Genomic DNA, 16,530 nt, shown 5'->3' on the forward strand with positions numbered 1-16,530 from the left:
TACTAACAGAGATCTACTTTTCCGTTGTTTTGTTTTGTTTTTTGGGCAGGATCTCACTGTGTAACCCTAGGTGGCCTGGAACTCCTTTGTAGATCAGTAGACCAGGCTGGCCTTGAACTCAGAGATCACTCTGACTGCCTCTGCTTCCTGGTGTGCTCCACCATGCCTGGCTTGAAACCATTTCTTGGTCTAGCTGATCTATAACAACAGCAGCAGCAGCAACAACAACAACAATAATAATGTAGTAATAGTAATAATTATCATTCATACCGTATAGCCAGTTATACACATGGGACATTAGAGCAGAGGTTTGGCTAGTGAGGATCCAGCGCCCTTCCTTTTCCTCAGGAAAAGAAACCCACAGAGACTAACACAGACTGGATAGAAAACATCTTCGCAGCCCAATTCTCCAGCGATTTTGTGCATGATGAAAGCTGAAACTGGATGGAATCTTTCTGTGTAAACACACAAAGTAGATACATGCCCTTGCATCCGTCTGTCCCTGGACAACCATGTCCTTACAAATGCCTTTTGAATTATAACCCTAAAATACCACCTTCTAAGAACAGCAGTATTAAATCAGTTGTTTCTCCAAAAGTCGGTTGTCACAAATCAACAAACACACACGAGACAACATGTCAAACACAAGAACGAAAAGAAAAACTAAAAGCACCCAGCACAGCAGAACTGCCCACTCTTTCTGCTATTCAATCCCCTCCAGGGCTCAGAGGAGTTTCTGGTCCCTCTCCTGCAGCTTGTCTTCACCCTCTGAAGTCAAGGCTGCCAAAGAGGCTGACCGGGTTCCCGGATATAATCCCGCTCTCTCGTTCCTACTCCACAGTTTGTTTATGTCCCCATAATCCACTGAACCAGCCAATGAGAGGTTAATGAAAAAACAACCTTTATTCAGAGGCTGAGCACATGGGAAACATCCAATGGCAGCCTGCCTGCTGCATTCTGTTCAGTCCCAGCCACCTGGATCCACGGTGAGGTCCCAGCAAAACCCTTCAGCTAGAGCCGCTGAACACCCCTCCCCATCTCCGCACAGACCTGGTGGGACCCGGATTGGACTGTAAGACTGAATTGTTGTAAGAGATCCGACTCTCTTGATAACCGGTGGTGTCCCTTCTGCCCAAAATGCTTTTCCCACCACTGACCAGCAGGGGACTTGTGAGTTCTTAAGGCATTTTTGCACAAGTCCAGAGACTTGTCTGTGGTTGTCTGTTTGGTTTCTGTTAGTAGGTTTGAACAGGTCTAACTCTGTGGCACAGGCTAGCCTGAAACTCAGAGCAATCCTCTTGCCTCAGCCTCCCGAGTACTGAGATTACAGATGTGACGTGGCACACCTTGGTGGTTGTGAGACTTCGCTCTGGGCCTATGCCCAAGAATCCTTCATTTTTGTACCTTTCTTACCCCCAGATAAAAGATAATTCTTTAGTTCCTCAGGAAGTCAAACTTCAAGAACCCGTCAGAAAGCTAAAACACAGGCACCAAGAAGGTCTACCAGTTTCCCCCAAGCTGGAAGCTGAACTGAACTGTATAACCAGCTCAGTTGTCTTAGATCATTGTTGGTACCCTCCCAACTCTCTGGTCGCCCCTATGTGTTTATTTAATGTCAGGATCTAGAGTCTCCTGGAGGGAACACTGACTTGGGGTGCCTCAGGCTGAGTCGCCTAGAGGCTGTGCCATGTAGAGGCACTTCTGTCCCAGATCAGACAGGAGTGTGCTTGCTCCCCCAGCCTTTCTGATTACATGGTGTCCTTTACTATGTGAGTCTGGAAAAAATGGAGAGAAAAAAAAAAAAAAAGAAAGTTAGATCTTGAAAAACTACAGAAATAAAAATTCTGACCTTGAGGCTTATTAACTCCACACACGCCCTCCTGTGTCCCCTGAAATCGTTTGGTCCCTTAAAAAGAAAAAGCACAGGCTAACAGAGGGCTACGCTGCTGTCGAAGGCACTGGTGTGCCACGCTAAGCTGTGAGTGCCAGCCAAATATGGGTGCTTTGAAAGAAGCCACTAGCCAAGTGAGAGGAGCCTGGTTCATAAGCCAAGAACAAACGTCCTTTTTTTAGTGTAGAGGAAGGTTTGTCTCTTCATATTGAGTGTTGCTGTTCTGCCTGCTTCTCTCAGCCTTAGTTGTGAATGGTAACCAGGCCTACATCTCTCCCACACCCTAGGAACCACGGATCATCCCCTGCATCCTGGATGCTAGCTCCCATCATCCAAAGAGGTCACAGCCAAGGCCTGGGTCACAAGGAATCCGCTGAGCTGACCACGGTCCAGTGGAATTTCCGTGTAGAAATATATGCTATGCCTGTAAGTCCTGCCCTCGGGTTCAGCAGGAGACTCGAGTCCTAGTGAGGACCTGTGGTGGGCAAAGAGGGTCAGGCCATTTTAAAAACACCAATGACCCAACGGGCCAACGGGCTTCTGCTGGTGATTGTTAGTGTTGAGTGGGCTGTGATCACGTCCTCTCTCTTTTAAGTCTGCAAAGCTACCCACCGCTGGTTAAGTCATCTTCGGAGAAGTCAGATTAACACGACCCCGCAGTGCACCGAGTGTGGCCGGCGTGGGTACGCTGTTCTAAACCCACAGTCGCCAGGGCAGAGACCGAGGTTACTTCTTCACCTTCAGGCAAGCGGTAGCCGCGGCCTTTGCTCGCTGGAGGTGGGGGCTCGCTGCTGATCTGCCTTATTGAAAGCGAAGCACGGCGGCCTCAGGGACCTGCAGAGGAAAATAGGAAAGGAAGGGGATTCCCAGCTGGGAAAAGCCGCCCTGGACATGTGGGTCGAACACCAGCGAAGCGTTGAAGGGAGGTGGTAGGCTGGAGGAGGAGGCCAGCAGCGAGGCGCCCAGCAAGCCCGGCACGGACTTTGGGACCCCCGAGGCCTCTGCCCCTGAGGCCGGCTTTGGCCTCCCGGCCAAGATGCTGTCGATGCTGAAGCTCTTAGACTTGGAACCCTTGGGGGAGCCGCTGGGGGCGGGGCGCAGAGGGGATCCCGGGCGGTGCACAGTGCGCTCACGCTGGCCACCCGCCACTGCCCCCACGCCCTGGGCTGTACGGTCCGCGTCGGGGTCCCAGGGCTCTGGGCGGGACCAGGGAAGGAGCGCGGGCCGCGCGGTGCCTCCCGTCGGGGACTGAGCACGATCCGGTGCGCGCGGAGGGCGTGCAGTAACCAGGCCCGGACACCCTGAATTACAGCCCACTTCGGCCTCCGACTGCTCCGCCCGGGTGCGCTTGGCCTCCGGGGAACCCGCGGCGGGTTTGGGCTTCCTTTTCCTGCGCCGGTAGTTGCCGTTCTCGAACATGTCCAGACAGCGAGGGTCCAGTGTCCAGTAGCTACCCTTGCCCGGCCGCCCCTTCTCACGAGGCACCTTCACGAAGCACTCGTTGAGCGACAGGTTGTGGCGGATGCTGTTCTGCCAACCCTGGCGGTTGTCGTGGTAGAAGGGGAAACGGTCCATGATGAACTGGTAGATGCCATTCAGTGTGACCCTCTGCTCGGGCGCGTCCTGGATCGCCATGGCGATGAGCGCGATGTAGCTGTAGGGCGGCTTCTGCGGGGGCTCGGCGCGGCCAGGGCCGGCCAGCGCAGCGGCAGGGGTGAAGGCCAGGGGCAGCCCGGGCCTCTCGGGGCTGTACACGTACAGCAACGGCGAGGCAGCAAGAGCGGCCAGCGGGGGACTGAAGAGGTGGCTCATGGTGACAGCAGCCTCTGAGCTCCGCCGCCGCCGGGGCAGCCTAGGGACTTCGCCCCGAGCCAGGGCCCTCCTGGGGAGCCCTCCGTGCGTCTGCCCTGCGATCTGCCGCTCTCTCCAGCCGCTGCGCACTCTGTCCCTTCTTCATGGCTTTAAAAATGTTAAATAATTGTTGTAAGTTTGCTATTATGTGTTGACTTAGCGCTGGAAAATAAATTGTCTATGATAAACAGTCCTTGTGTTCTCAGCCCACCCACATTAATTAAAATTTCATTGCTGAAAATCTCCCAGCTCTTCCCTCCACGTGTCTTTTTGATACCAGCCAATCGGTTTCGGGGCTATTCCTCATTTGTTTATAGAATTAGTCTGTTGATAAGTCCGCCCACCCAAGTTGAATCAAGCTGTGTTTATTTGGAAAAATTTCCGGGCACCCAATATATAAACGCACTGATCTGATGTTTGAAATACCACGTCCACCCCTTGACGCTGTAAGCACACAGTCAGCGAGGCAGGATGTGGAGGAATGGGTGGCTCTCCCGGAGCTGGGTCTGCTAGGCCAGGAAGGAGGGATGGGGATGGGGGTGGGGGAACAAACGGGTACATTTTAAAGCTGGGCTGGGGGACCCTCCCACAAAAGAACTTTTATTTCCTTCCCCTAAGCTCAATAGGCAAATTAAAGATAGAGCCCTTCCCTGCATTTAGGGGAGATGGGAAGACACTAGACACACCTTTTGGAGGTGAGCACTCTTTAGGGGACTACTGTCCCAGAGGCCCCAACTAACAGGGTGGGGGAGACTTAGGGAAAAAGGAGTGAGCCCCAGGAGCCAGCTGTTTTTGCAGAGGAACAGCTCTGGGAAGCTGTAGGTGGACAGAGTACCTGGTCCCTAGCTCCATTAAAGACTGCAAAACCACCCCCACCCTGGAAAGTGGGGGTAAGAGAAAAAGGTCTTTCTGGTCTGGTTAAGTTTGCTAGCAAGGCACACCATAAGGGGGGGGGTGGCAGCTGGCGGGGAGCTGGTGTTCGTGAATGTGGGTCTTTAGCTCCATACTCTGTGCCTTCCTGTTTATAACAAGGAGGGGGGTTACAACAGCTTTACAAGTGTGCACAGCTGGCTGGTGATTACATTAAGCATTTGTGAAGCCTGCATGCTGGTCCCCCCCCCACCCCACCCAGGGGTGTAAGCACGCCCCCGCCCCGTCTCATTTTACATTTAGCCACGTCAAACTTTGAATCCAAACTCCTGAATGATGCTCATTCCAAAGGGGGCATCTCCCCAATTGGCTCCCCTCCAGTGGGGTAGGGATGCAGGTTAGCCTGGTGTGGCCACCTCTAGTTGCGATGTTTTGTCTGCGAGTGTCCTTTGAAAGGAAGTGAAAACAGTGTGAAGAACTGGGCTGGTAGCTGCCCCCTGGGTAATTTACTGAAGAATTAGTGGGGAAATGTTTGGAGGTGCAACTTGGTAAAGAAATAGCCTTCTGCCACCCATGGAGGACGAGACACACTGAGCGCCAGGGAAGGTGCCGGGTTTAGAGCAGTGGCTGGTACTCAGATGCTCTCTGAATGTGGAGAAGCAGGGTGATGATCGTTCCACTCGGAAGCGAGGAATTCAGAATATAGCCTTCGGCATCCTACCACCACAGACGAGTGAGGAAGGAAATTGAAAATGGAAGTTTTACCACAGGTTGGAAAAAACAACAACAACAACAAAGCAAAAAAAAAAAAAACACCTGATTTTGATGAAAATGGGCCTGAGGGAGTGTCCAGCTAGCCTTTGCCCACTCAATCTCCTTCTGTGACAGCAGGGCTTCTAACGTGAGTCCTGAAAGCAGCCCTGGCTACCCGCCTTGGTGAGAGGGTGGGGGGTGGAGGGTCGGAGTGTGTTTCTCTCAGAACCCAGGCTTTCACCAGAATACCCTTTTAAATTCTGGGGTGAAAGGTGAGTGAGCAGTCTCAACTTTGCCACCCCGGTCTCTCGATTCTGAATTCCCTTAAAAGACTCAGACCCAGAACTAAGTCAGTGTCACCGTGCCCTCACCTCCACAGCCCGCGCCAATCCCAGAGCTCTCCAGGACCGCGAGTCCAGCACGCACCCTCGACCCTCCCGATAGGCGCGCCCTGCTGTGCTGTCCGGGCGAGTCTTCTGAACCCTAAGGCAAATCTGAGCTTGAATTCCAACAATAATAAACACCGCCCACTTTAGGCGTGGGCTGATCGCTGGAGGAGACACGCCCGGTAGGTGGGCGGGGCACGGCTAGGAAAGGGGGAAAAGTTTAGAAACCTTCCGCAGAATTGCACCAGCAGTTTGGAGGCTCAGGGCCGGCGATTGGCAGCGTCTGCAGGAGGCTGGAGCCGGAGCACCCGGTCCGGTACGGGTGCGGTCTGCAGCCTGGGCTCCCAGGTGACACTCGCAGCCTTAGCATGAGAAGGCCAGCTGTGGGAGGATCCTCGCTCACGGGCACATTCCCGCCTTTCCGGGGACTGCGGAGCAGAGGCCAGGAGTCTACAAGCCTAGGAGCGGATGCGCCCTCGTGCGGAAGCTCAGTCCTCTGAAGACCGACCTGGCCTGGTGGGGGAGCCTGGGAGGAGTGGGTGCCCCAGAGAAAGAGGGGTTCTAACCAGGTTCCTTGAGTGTTCAAATCCAGAAAAACAAAAACAACAACAATAACGAAAACAACCTTCTAAGTACCGGGCAGGCAGTTGGAGACAAGTTACCTTCCTCTCAGGAGAGCCCCATGCTCCTCCAGATGCCTGAGAGCAGAATGGGCAGTGGTTTCTGCGTGGGATGAGGACTGACAGCCACATTCCCACTACTGGGACAAAGCGGATGTGAGCTCCTCCGGGAGGTTGTGGGGAGGAGACAGGCCCGCGAAGATTGAGAGCCAGGATTCTCTCCCAGGCACACCCAGAACAAAGCAGGCCTCCAAATGAAGGGCTATCTATGTTGTTCTCCCAGCATCTGCAATTCTTTTCCTATTCAGGCGACAGTATCATAAGTAGCACTGGGCCTCTGATCTCACCTAACAGTATGTTTGGGTGGGGACTCAGGCTGGTCACCATAAAGACGTCTTAAAACCCCTGTGGATACAGAGTGGTGCTAGGGCCTACTTTTAATCCCAGCACTCTGGAGGCAAAAGCAGTCGGATCTCTGTGAGTTCCAGGTCAGCCTGGTATACAGAGCAAGTTGCAGGACAGCCAGGCCTACACAAAGAAAACCTCTCTCAAAACACCACTGTGGACAAAGCCTCTTTACTAAAGTGAACTGAGCACAACGTGCACTGTGCAAATGTTCATGTTAGCGTCAAGTCAGTTCACCTCTGCAGCAACTCTAAGCTTAAAGTAGCCTCAGGCATCTATCAGAGCCGCAGGGGGAGGCTGAGGCTGGAGGAGCCCAAGCTCAAGGTCAATCTGGGCTGCACAGAAGGTTCAAAGCAAGTTGGGCAATTTAGTGAGACCCTGTCTCAAAACATAAAATATGAAATACAAAAAAGAAAAAAAGCAAATAAGGGATGGTTGCATTCTTCAGTTGGTAGAAAGCTTGCCTGGCAATCAGGAAGTCCACATAAATCAGGCATGGTGGCCTGTGCCAGTAATCCCCACACCGAGGGGTAGAAGCAGGAGACTCAGAAGTTCAAAGTCATCTTCAGCTACATGGTGAGTTTGAGGTCAGCCTGGGCTACATGAAATCCTGTCTGAAAAAGGAGAAGCTGAGACATGGTTAACTACTGGTAGTTAAGAACACTATTGCCAGGTGGTGATGGCACACGCCTTTAATCCAGGCACTTGAGAGGCAGAGGCAGGTGGATCTCTGAGAGTTCGAGATCAGCCTGGTCTACAAGAGCTAGACCAGGACAGCTAGGGCTGTTACACAAAGAAACGCTGTCTTGAAAAAACTAAAAACAAACAAATAAACATAATAAATAAATGAATAAAAGGGCACTTTTCTTCTGGGAGAAGAATGTATGGTTCTCATGAACCATGTTTGGTTCTCAGCACCCACACAGATTAACTAACAACCACCTTGTAATTCCAGCTCCAGGGGCAGAATAATTAAATAATAAAATAGTTTTTAAGTAAAGGGTTTTGTAGGGACAGTGATGTGACACTTGCTCAGCATGTGTGAAATGCAGGATTCAGTTCCCAGTAATCACACACGTGCGCGCACTTTAAAGGAAGAAGAAATCTTGGTGTTATTCTCACAAGAAGCTGAGGCTCAGGAAGTTAACTGTCTCAGTTCTCATTTAGAGACCTGTCCAAAGATAGGGACACAATGGTATTACAGCAGCCGCCCTGTACGAGGCACCCAGGACCCCTGCGGGAAGAACTTCCTTCTCAAGCCCTTGCTGCAGCAATGAAAGGCAAGCCTGAAGGATCCACCCATTCTACAGAGCATGAAACTGAGGCCAAGTCACAGAGTACTCCCCAGTTACTGCCACTTGGGTAACCAGCAGAGTGGGAATCAAGTCACAGGTTGTCCTCAAAAGTGGATTCAGTGGGGTCCCGAATGCTCGGGTGTCCTCAGGAGAAAGAGGAAAGATTGGAAAGTGTGCAGCCCAGGGTTGGGAGTCTCAGGGTACCCCGAATCCTCACAAACTCAGAAGGCTTTATTTCTTCTCCCTCTCCCTCTTTGAAAAGAGCCTAGCAGAGTCTAGCCCTGTTTCCCCTAGGGGGTGCAGATGGGGGTAGTGTCTGAAGAGAAGGGAGGCTGGGCCTGGTCAGCTGATGCTAAGTGGGGCCCAAAGAGCAGAGCAGGGTTTTCTAAATGACATACTTATTTATAGAGCACCTTGTTCCCAGAAAGGATGGGAAGGCTCCCAAGGAGGCCCTGGGGGCACGTCCACTACCCAACTCACAGCCATCCAGATAGGTAAGATAGACACAGAAATTCCTTCTGAGAAAGTTCTCCCTAACAGTGATGGTAGAGCTGGAACTACCCCACATACACAATTAAAACTCTATTTCACAATCCTAAGAAATATCACCTAAGAAACTGGCCTCAAAGCTTACGGGAATGGGATGAAGTTAGACCGATTATGGGGCCAGAATGATGCTGGGGCTTTGACTGTAGACAGACTCCCTGGGAGGCAGGGTGTCTAGGGAATAGCAGAGTCAGGGCTGGAAGGCCACAGCTGTCTAATGGCCATCCAGGCTTATCACCCCAGTGGCAGAGACTGAGATCCAAAAACACAAGGCCATACTCCATGGCAGAACAGAGCAGGTCGAAGTCTCCCATTACCCAGCTCTGAGTCACCTAGGATGTCACTGCCCCTCCTTCCACCCCAGCTCTGTGTACTTAGGGCCCCAGGATGAATTCTCACATTTGGGTGCTTAAAAAGCCAACAGCACCCAAAGGGACAGGCTCCACCGTCCAACAATACCCATGGCACATCTGTGCATATCTGTCTGCTGTCCTCCCTGCAGAGCGGGGATGTTGGCGAGTAAGAAGGCTGATGCAAGTTAAAGGTGAATGACACCTTCCCAGGCACTGTCCCCAATGAGGCTGGTGGGTGCCAGCCCCCTAGATACCCTGGAAGCATGCTATCCCTTCCTCGCATGCCTGTGTCCAAAAGCAGACATTTCAAACGCCTTGGCAGTGGAGGGCAAGCAAGAAAGGCGGGCAGGGAATGCTTCTTGAAGTTTGGGAAAGCATTCCAAATATTCTGAGCTGGATGGCTGGGGGGTGGGGAGTGGCACTCTGTGCCTTGGACCCAGCCCGTGTCTCCACCTGAACTGGAAATCAGTCGTGAGGACGTTCGGTGTCTCCTTCCCTAGCTGAGCCACCCGCTGACCCATCTTTAGGCTACAAGTGGGGATCAAGAATGTAGAATGACAGATGGATGACCCTGAAGGATGAGGCAGTTTCGGGGAGCTCGAAGGCTGGGTGAGGCAATTCCCCACATTTTTATTCATACTTACCTGTTTTGGTTTACAACAAAGTTGGAGATTCCTGCCTCCACCTTTGGATTTGGGAGTGGAGACAAGTATGAAGAAGACACTAGTCACTGGTCACCAGACCTCATTTGCATAGTGCTGAGAACTTTCTTCCATAACCTGAAGTTCACCTGCCTTCCCCAGAGCCCAGACAGTGGGGCTGGAGGGCAGAGGACCTTGAAGGGTACGAGGCAAGCGCTGGTATTCCCTGGATCCTTCGTTTATCAGCTCCTTCTAACTTTTGATCTTCATTTAGTTCAGTACGAAGGAAGTAAGACCCGCCTGCCTCCCACGCAACAGTGCGTGGAGATGGGGGACACGCTCTGGACCAAAGTCACTGTCAGTTTTTCAGCTGCTATGACAGGCCACCTGAGCCAGGCAAGTGAGGCCTCTAGCTGCAGATCCAAGCTGTTTTGGGGAGAGGTGTGAACAGGGACCAAGCTGGTGGGCACTTCCCGAAAAGCAGCGGGCGTGCCAGTGGCGGTATAACTTCAGACTCAGAAGGCAATGGTTGTACAGTGCTCCCTCCCGGCCACAGGGTCTGAGCTGGGAGTGTGAGGCATGGAGGGCTCTCTTCAGACCCCATCTGTCAAAATTGAGCGATGTTAATCAGTGCACCTGGTTAAGGCCGGCTGGTTCTTCGGAGCAAACCCACAGGAACGTCTCAGCCAGTGTTGCAGGGGCCTGATTTTGTCTTTATCTGCCCTATCTGTGTGATCTGCCAAGCCGCACCATCTTCTTGAGGCATGGTTAACAAACAAGATTGTGTTTGGATGGACAGCAGAATCACCCTGGCAGAGAGCTGGACTACCTGGGGTAGGCACTCCAGGCCTTCCACCTCGGAACTCTTTGCCCCCTTTTCCTGGAATGTCCTGGACTTGCCAGTGACAGAGCAGAGGCCTAAGGAAGACCAGAGTTAGGGGTAGTGAGCCAAAGACAATCTGCGTTCCCATAGACGTTCTAGTGCAAGGAGTATCCAGCTCTCAGAGTGGCTGGTACGACCCCAATATTGCCCCCCCCCCCGACCTTGCCTCCTTGTTGCTAGTAACATTGGGGAGCTTCCTGAATGATCTGGAGTGATGATAAGTCCCTGGTAGTAAGGAGACTGCAGCGAAGGCTGGGCCAAACAGCTGTGAGCCTAAGAATTAGAAACCCAACCTTCCTAGCCTATCCTTTTCCTCTGTCTGTCCTCCTCTCCTCTGCCTATCCTATCCTTCTCCACTGCCCAGAGGAAGTGACACCCCAGACCAACATTTCCCAGGGCCCTATTTTTCACTCTTGCTGCTCCAGGCCGCCTGGAAAAAGCCGGCAACACAAGCCAGCTACCTGTTTTCCAAGGAAAGACTTGGTATAGGGCCTGCTCCGGGGCTTTTCCCTGGCTACCTACCCCAGAAGGGTACTCTTTAAGAGCTCCCCCACTCCCAACCACCTCCTTTCTTTCCCTCTGGGTCAGTCACCAGGCTCCAGAAAGTTCCAGATCTTAAGAGGAGGGCATGCTTTCTGAGAGGCCCCTGAAACATCTGGGAAAGGAGAGAGCCAGCTGGCTGGGCAGCAGTTCGCTTCTCCTGGGGCAATGGTTTGAAGAGTGCGCTGCAAAATGAAACCAGCATCGGAGGGACCAGAGATCTCCAGAACTCCTCCTAAGCTACCTGCCCCAGCCCAGGCAAGCCCTCCGCGTCCCCACTTTATGAAAGGTTGTGAAGCATGGGCCACCTTCTGATGCTGCAGGTTGAAAGACTGTCTTCCGCACATGGGAGGAATCATCAGGATTCAAACATTCCCTAATTCTAGCTCAAAATAGCATAAATAGCAGTTTTAACAATAAGTGAACCAAGCAGGTGACCTCCTGCAAAGTCCTCCTTGGTCAACGTGTTCTATGCAGGAGGAAATTCCCTGGGCACAATACAGGTTACCAACTGGGGCGGGACTCCATGATGCTGAGCGCCTAAGGACCAACACACAGGCCTGCAATGAAGTCAGCCAGCAGAAAGGTAAGAAAGACACCCACCCCACAGGGTAATCCAAGGTTCGTCCCTATCAAAAAAAAAATTTTAGAAAGAAAAATAATCTCCCTGTTCTTTAGCATGCTGAAAACCAGATCGATTTCAGCGCTAAAATATCGAGTTTTTAAGGGGCACCGTGGCTTCCCTTTTCACCTCAGGGGGTAAATATCTGAAGCCCAAATTGAGAAATAAGTCAGATCGAAAGGAAAGTCACTTCTAATCTGATCCCCAGCCGTTAAATACATCAATCCTCTTTCGCTCTTGCGGGCAGGGTTCAAACATTAACAGGACAGCAAGTCCGCATTTAAGGAAACTCAGGGGACACAGGACTCACCCAGGCTCTGGCTCAGCTGAGAGTGGTGAGCTGTGACCGTTTGTCTATTCTCTGTTTCTCCCCTTAAACAGGGGACAGCTGGATACCGAGAAGGAGCGACACCATCTTGTTTTGACAATTGGCAAGCGTTTTCTGCATCCCGAAAAGCATTTTGTTCGGAGGCCAGCTAGCTGCCCTCAGGCAACCCTGTCTGTGTGTTGCGGGTAGGACAGTTTCTCAGAATGTCTTGAGAGAAAAATCCCAGGGCAGGATGTCAACAAATCAAAAGCCCTCTCTATTACTAAAGGAGAGCTCCATTGTCCCATGGCGCGTATGTGCACCTACGTACCAGGCCACCTGCACCATAAAATAGTCACAAGTGGGTTTACTACAACTTATTTCTTTTTAATTCAAGAACACAAAGACACTGTCCGAACTTTGGGCAGAAAAACAACATGGGTTTATTTTAAGGTAAATACAACATTGAGACCACATAAGACAAACACAGATGAAGTTAAATTTTTAAGTCTTTTGGTGTCTGTTAGGAATACTCCAGATGGCGTCTAGGGTACAAAGCCATCGCATTTCCTTAATTAAAAGTATCAGATACTTGACTTCGTTATCCACCACCAACAAAAAAATAAATAAACTATTTTCTTGTTTTGTAAAAGACCTACAGTTGAGAGGAGAATTCTATTTTATCATGGTACTGTGGGGAGAAAAACCCACATTGGTTTCTTAATTCAATTTGGCAGAAACGGTTGGGCAAGATGAAGCCTTATCCAGTGGACACAACTTTAAATATTATATTAAAGGCTCTGGGCAACAACAAGATAGCCTGGTTACAAATCCGCACTCGTTTACAGAAGGCACCCTATCCAAAGAGACCTCGTGCGCCCCTGGGGAGTCTCCACAGAAAGTCATTAGGGGTCCCTGTGGGATTTGGTCCACAAACTAATCTGTGAAACCCCAAGGGGAGCAGGCGCAGTATCCGGGTAGGGGAAGGAAATTTTTAAAAATCGATATTTCGTTTCGGTGGGCTGTGTCCCCGTTAGAGGGACTCGCTGGAATCTCGGAAACCGAGTTGCGGATAAGTTACCTGCGAGTTGCGCGGAGCTCTCTGCTCCCGGGTCTGAGAGGGGCGCGTTCCGTCGCTTTCTGCGGCTCCGTCGAAGAGGGTCCATCGGGGAGGCGAAGCCGGTGTGGGCCTGAGGCAAGGACGGGCTGGGAGCGTCAGTATTTGGTGCAGTCGTAGGAGTAGGGGGCCGCGTGGCGGTAGAGCGACGGCGCGGCTCGGTAGGGCAGCTGACAGCTCGCATTGCTCACCTGGGACTCCCCGAGGGTTGAGTTTTCCAGTCCCAGCCGGTGCGAGTTGAACATCTCCCGGACATTGGGGAAAGTTTGCTGTTGGGTGGCGAACGTGTGGCCGGGGAGATGGCTCAGGTCCCCGCTGTGGTTCAGATACCAGGAGGTGGCCTGGGTGGCAGGCTGCGGCGCGGGAGGGGGCTGCGGGGCGGGCGGCGGCGCCTGCGGATGGAGGTGGCCGTGATGCTGGTGGTGGTGACCCGCGGCCCCCAGCGCGCCCTCCTGGCCCGCCGCGAGGTTGAGGGCTCCGAGTGGGGAGCCGGGGCCGCTCGGGTGGTCCGACAGAGCCTCGTCCAGAGCGGGCGGGACGCACACGTGCGCGGGTCGCTCGGCCCCGGTGTACAGACTCATGGCCCGCATGCTGCACTGGTAGCCCGCCGAGCTCGCAGCCTCCAGGCCTTGCCCGCAAGGCTGCGCGTAAGCGGCGGGTGGCGCGGCGGCGTAAGGCAGAGCCAGCGGCGGCACCACCAGGCCGGCGCGCGCGGCCGCAGGGCTCAGATCGCCGCCCGGAGGCGACGTGCGCAGCGTCATGATGGTCTCCACGCTGAAGCCTGGCAGCCCGTTGGGCGCCGCGGCGTGGTGCTCAGGCAGCGAGCCGTCTGGGGAGCCAGCAGGAGTGGAGGCTGCGCTGCGGGGACTAGCCTGCAACGCGCCCTCGGGACTCAGCGTCTCCACCTTAGTGATGACGGGCAGTGCGGGTGACGCCGCCTCGCTCTTGACCACCACTTTCTTCTCGGCCTCCTTGGGCGCGTCCGCTACCGGGGTCCCCGTCGGGGCGCCCTTGGCTGCAGCCGGGGGCGGCTCCTTGAGGTGGGCCCGCTCCTCCTTGTCCTTGGGCACGTCCTTCTTCTTGAATCGCCGGCGTCGCCGCAGAAAGCTGCCATTCTCGAACATGTTGTAGGAGTCTGGGTCGAGGGTCCAGTAGCTACCCTTGCCGGGCTTCTTGTCGTCGCGCGGCACCTTCACGAAGCACTCGTTGAGCGACAGGTTGTGGCGGATGCTGTTCTGCCAGCCCTGCTTGTTCTCGCGGTAGAAGGGGAAGCGGTCCATGATGAACTGGTAGATACCGTTCAGGGTGATCTTCTTCTCGGGGGCGTTCTGGATCGCCATGGTGATGAGCGCGATGTAGCTGTAGGGCGGCTTCACCAGGTCCTTGGGCGCCGCGGGCTGGTGGTGGTAGGGCGCGTAGGAGCGGCCCATGCCGGCGCCGTACTGCTCCGGGTGACCCGAGTAGACGCCCATTGGGCTGGCCATGCCGCCGTAGCTGCCCGCTGCCCGGTAGTAGTTTTGCTCGCTCAAGTAGGGCACCACTCCCAAGGCGTTGGGGTCCGACACCGAGTAGCGCGCCTGCATGCTGCGTCCCAGGCGCTCGGCCGCCGCCTGTGCGCACCGACTGCGGCCCGCGGCGAGCGAGGCCCGGAGCAGGAGAGCAGGAGGGGACTGGGCGGCGCGGGCAGCCCCTGCTCGGGGCAGCCTCGCGAGCCACGCGCGGAAGGCGCCGGCGCTCGGGCCGACCGGGAGCGCTCGGGTTCAGCCGACCGGGCGGGTCAGCATCCTGGAGGGCGCGCCCGGGGCGGCCCCACTGGCCGCGCGCTTTCGGCCCAGCGGGAGGCAGCCCAGAACTGGCGGCTGGGACGCCACGGAGCGAGACCGACCCTTCTCAACGCTAGGAAAGGAGATCGCGGCTCTCGGGGCCCCGCCAGTAGAACGGCAGCCCGCAGCCTCAGCGAGCTAGGGTCCGGAGAAGCTGCCTGGCCGAGCCCGGAAAAAGAAGCAAAATCCCTTTTAGGGATTGGGAAAAGTTTCAAAAGTCTTCAAGCTCAAAGCGAGTTTTTACTTTCCTCAGGCCGCGCCCCCTCCAGGAAGTTTGAACCAATCATCTGGCAGCGGTGAAGAGGATGGACCCAATCAGGGCGAGAAGCGCTGGAACCCGTCGGCTCTAAGACCCAGCTGCTCTTAGCCAGAATTTTCTCCCCCTCCACCCCCTGTAGCTCAAGTTAACTTGAGGACTTTTAAAAATAAGTTACATCTTATTAAATTTTATTTTATTATCACATTTTGTTTAACGAGACCACGTGTCCACAGCAAAAATTAAAAACCCGTTCCTTTACAAAATTGAAAAAAAAGAGGTTTAGTTTGGAATTTAAAATCGAATTGATGAAGTTGGGCAAAGGTCTGCCCCGACCAAGACCTTGTAAGTAGCAAAGATTCTAAAGATTTTTCTTATTAATGAGTGAAGAGGCGAATAATTAGATTTCTTAATTATCGGGGCCTAGTTGTAATGGGTTCAGAGCAAACCGATTGAGCCGGCTGGGCCTCCTGAACACAATGGTGAATAAATCCACTGAGCGCTTCGAGGTCGGAGTGTTGAAGAAGAGCCCACAAAGGAGGCCGGGTTGTAGAATTCGGTTCCTCTCGCTCCCACGCCTGGGGGTCGGGCTGGGGAGGAAGACTCGGTGGGAAAGCCTAGCCGGGAGGGAACACCTCTGGAGCAATTGTTCCTGAGTCTTAGCTGTGACAGATCTACGTCCTCAAGCCCATTTTGTGGGGCTCAGGGAGCGCGTGAGTCGGCCACTTGTTTTCTCTCTCTCCTCTCCCGCATAGACGCGGGCTAGACTCCAGTGTCATCCATCTGGTCGCTTTCCCTTCTCCAGCTATAAAATTGCTTTGGCGATTTTTTAATTTCTGTGCTGCCCCGAAGGTGTCCCCAGTGCAGTCCGGGCCATGGTACCCCACACCGCGTGGGGAGTTCCAGGCCTCCTTTCCACCCGGGGCTTCGCCGCTCGAGATTGACTGGAGTGCTCGCACTGCGTGGCCTCTGACCGGCTTTCCTGGCCCGCGCCGGATCACACTCTGTAGCCAGCATCTTTGGGATTTGTAAATCGACTATATTTCAGTTTGTTTGTTTTGCTGAGTTTTGATAAGGTGAGCTGGGGACCAAGGGCTCCTCAGAGGACCTGGCAACTGAAGGATTTTTTTTATCGTTGCCAGCCTTGCTGCGTAGCCACACCGAGGTCTCCAACATTCAGGCTTTCGCCTTCCCTCTAGGAATCCCAGGGACGGTTTGTTTATTTGTGGAGTGCTTATTTATTCCTTCAACACCTCAGGTCGTCATCGGATCCCTGCTCGCCCGCTTCCCCAGAAGCACTGGGTCATCATCATCCCTTCGGAAAGGCTCTATGCCCCGCCGAACCTTCTGGAAGTTGTTGGTCCGGTTGGG

At 53.7% G+C, this 16,530-nt stretch overlaps 2 protein-coding genes across 2 annotated transcripts; both read right to left on the reverse strand.

The window, feature by feature from the left end:
* Positions 1 to 2,692: 2,692 nt before the first annotated feature.
* On the reverse strand, positions 2,693 to 3,703 carry Foxl1 (forkhead box L1). The gene has a single exon (XM_057753212.1). The coding sequence runs from the start codon at positions 3,701 to 3,703 to the stop codon at positions 2,693 to 2,695; it is 1,011 nt and encodes a 336-aa protein (XP_057609195.1).
* An 8,953-nt stretch (positions 3,704 to 12,656) lies between these two features.
* On the reverse strand, positions 12,657 to 14,663 carry Foxc2 (forkhead box C2). The gene has a single exon (XM_057754207.1). The coding sequence runs from the start codon at positions 14,661 to 14,663 to the stop codon at positions 13,179 to 13,181; it is 1,485 nt and encodes a 494-aa protein (XP_057610190.1). The 3' UTR covers positions 12,657 to 13,178.
* Positions 14,664 to 16,530: the final 1,867 nt, after the last annotated feature.

The sequence above is a fragment of the Chionomys nivalis genome, chromosome 21 (assembly GCF_950005125.1).
Source record: "Chionomys nivalis chromosome 21, mChiNiv1.1, whole genome shotgun sequence".
Classification (NCBI taxonomy): Eukaryota; Metazoa; Chordata; class Mammalia; order Rodentia; family Cricetidae; genus Chionomys; species Chionomys nivalis.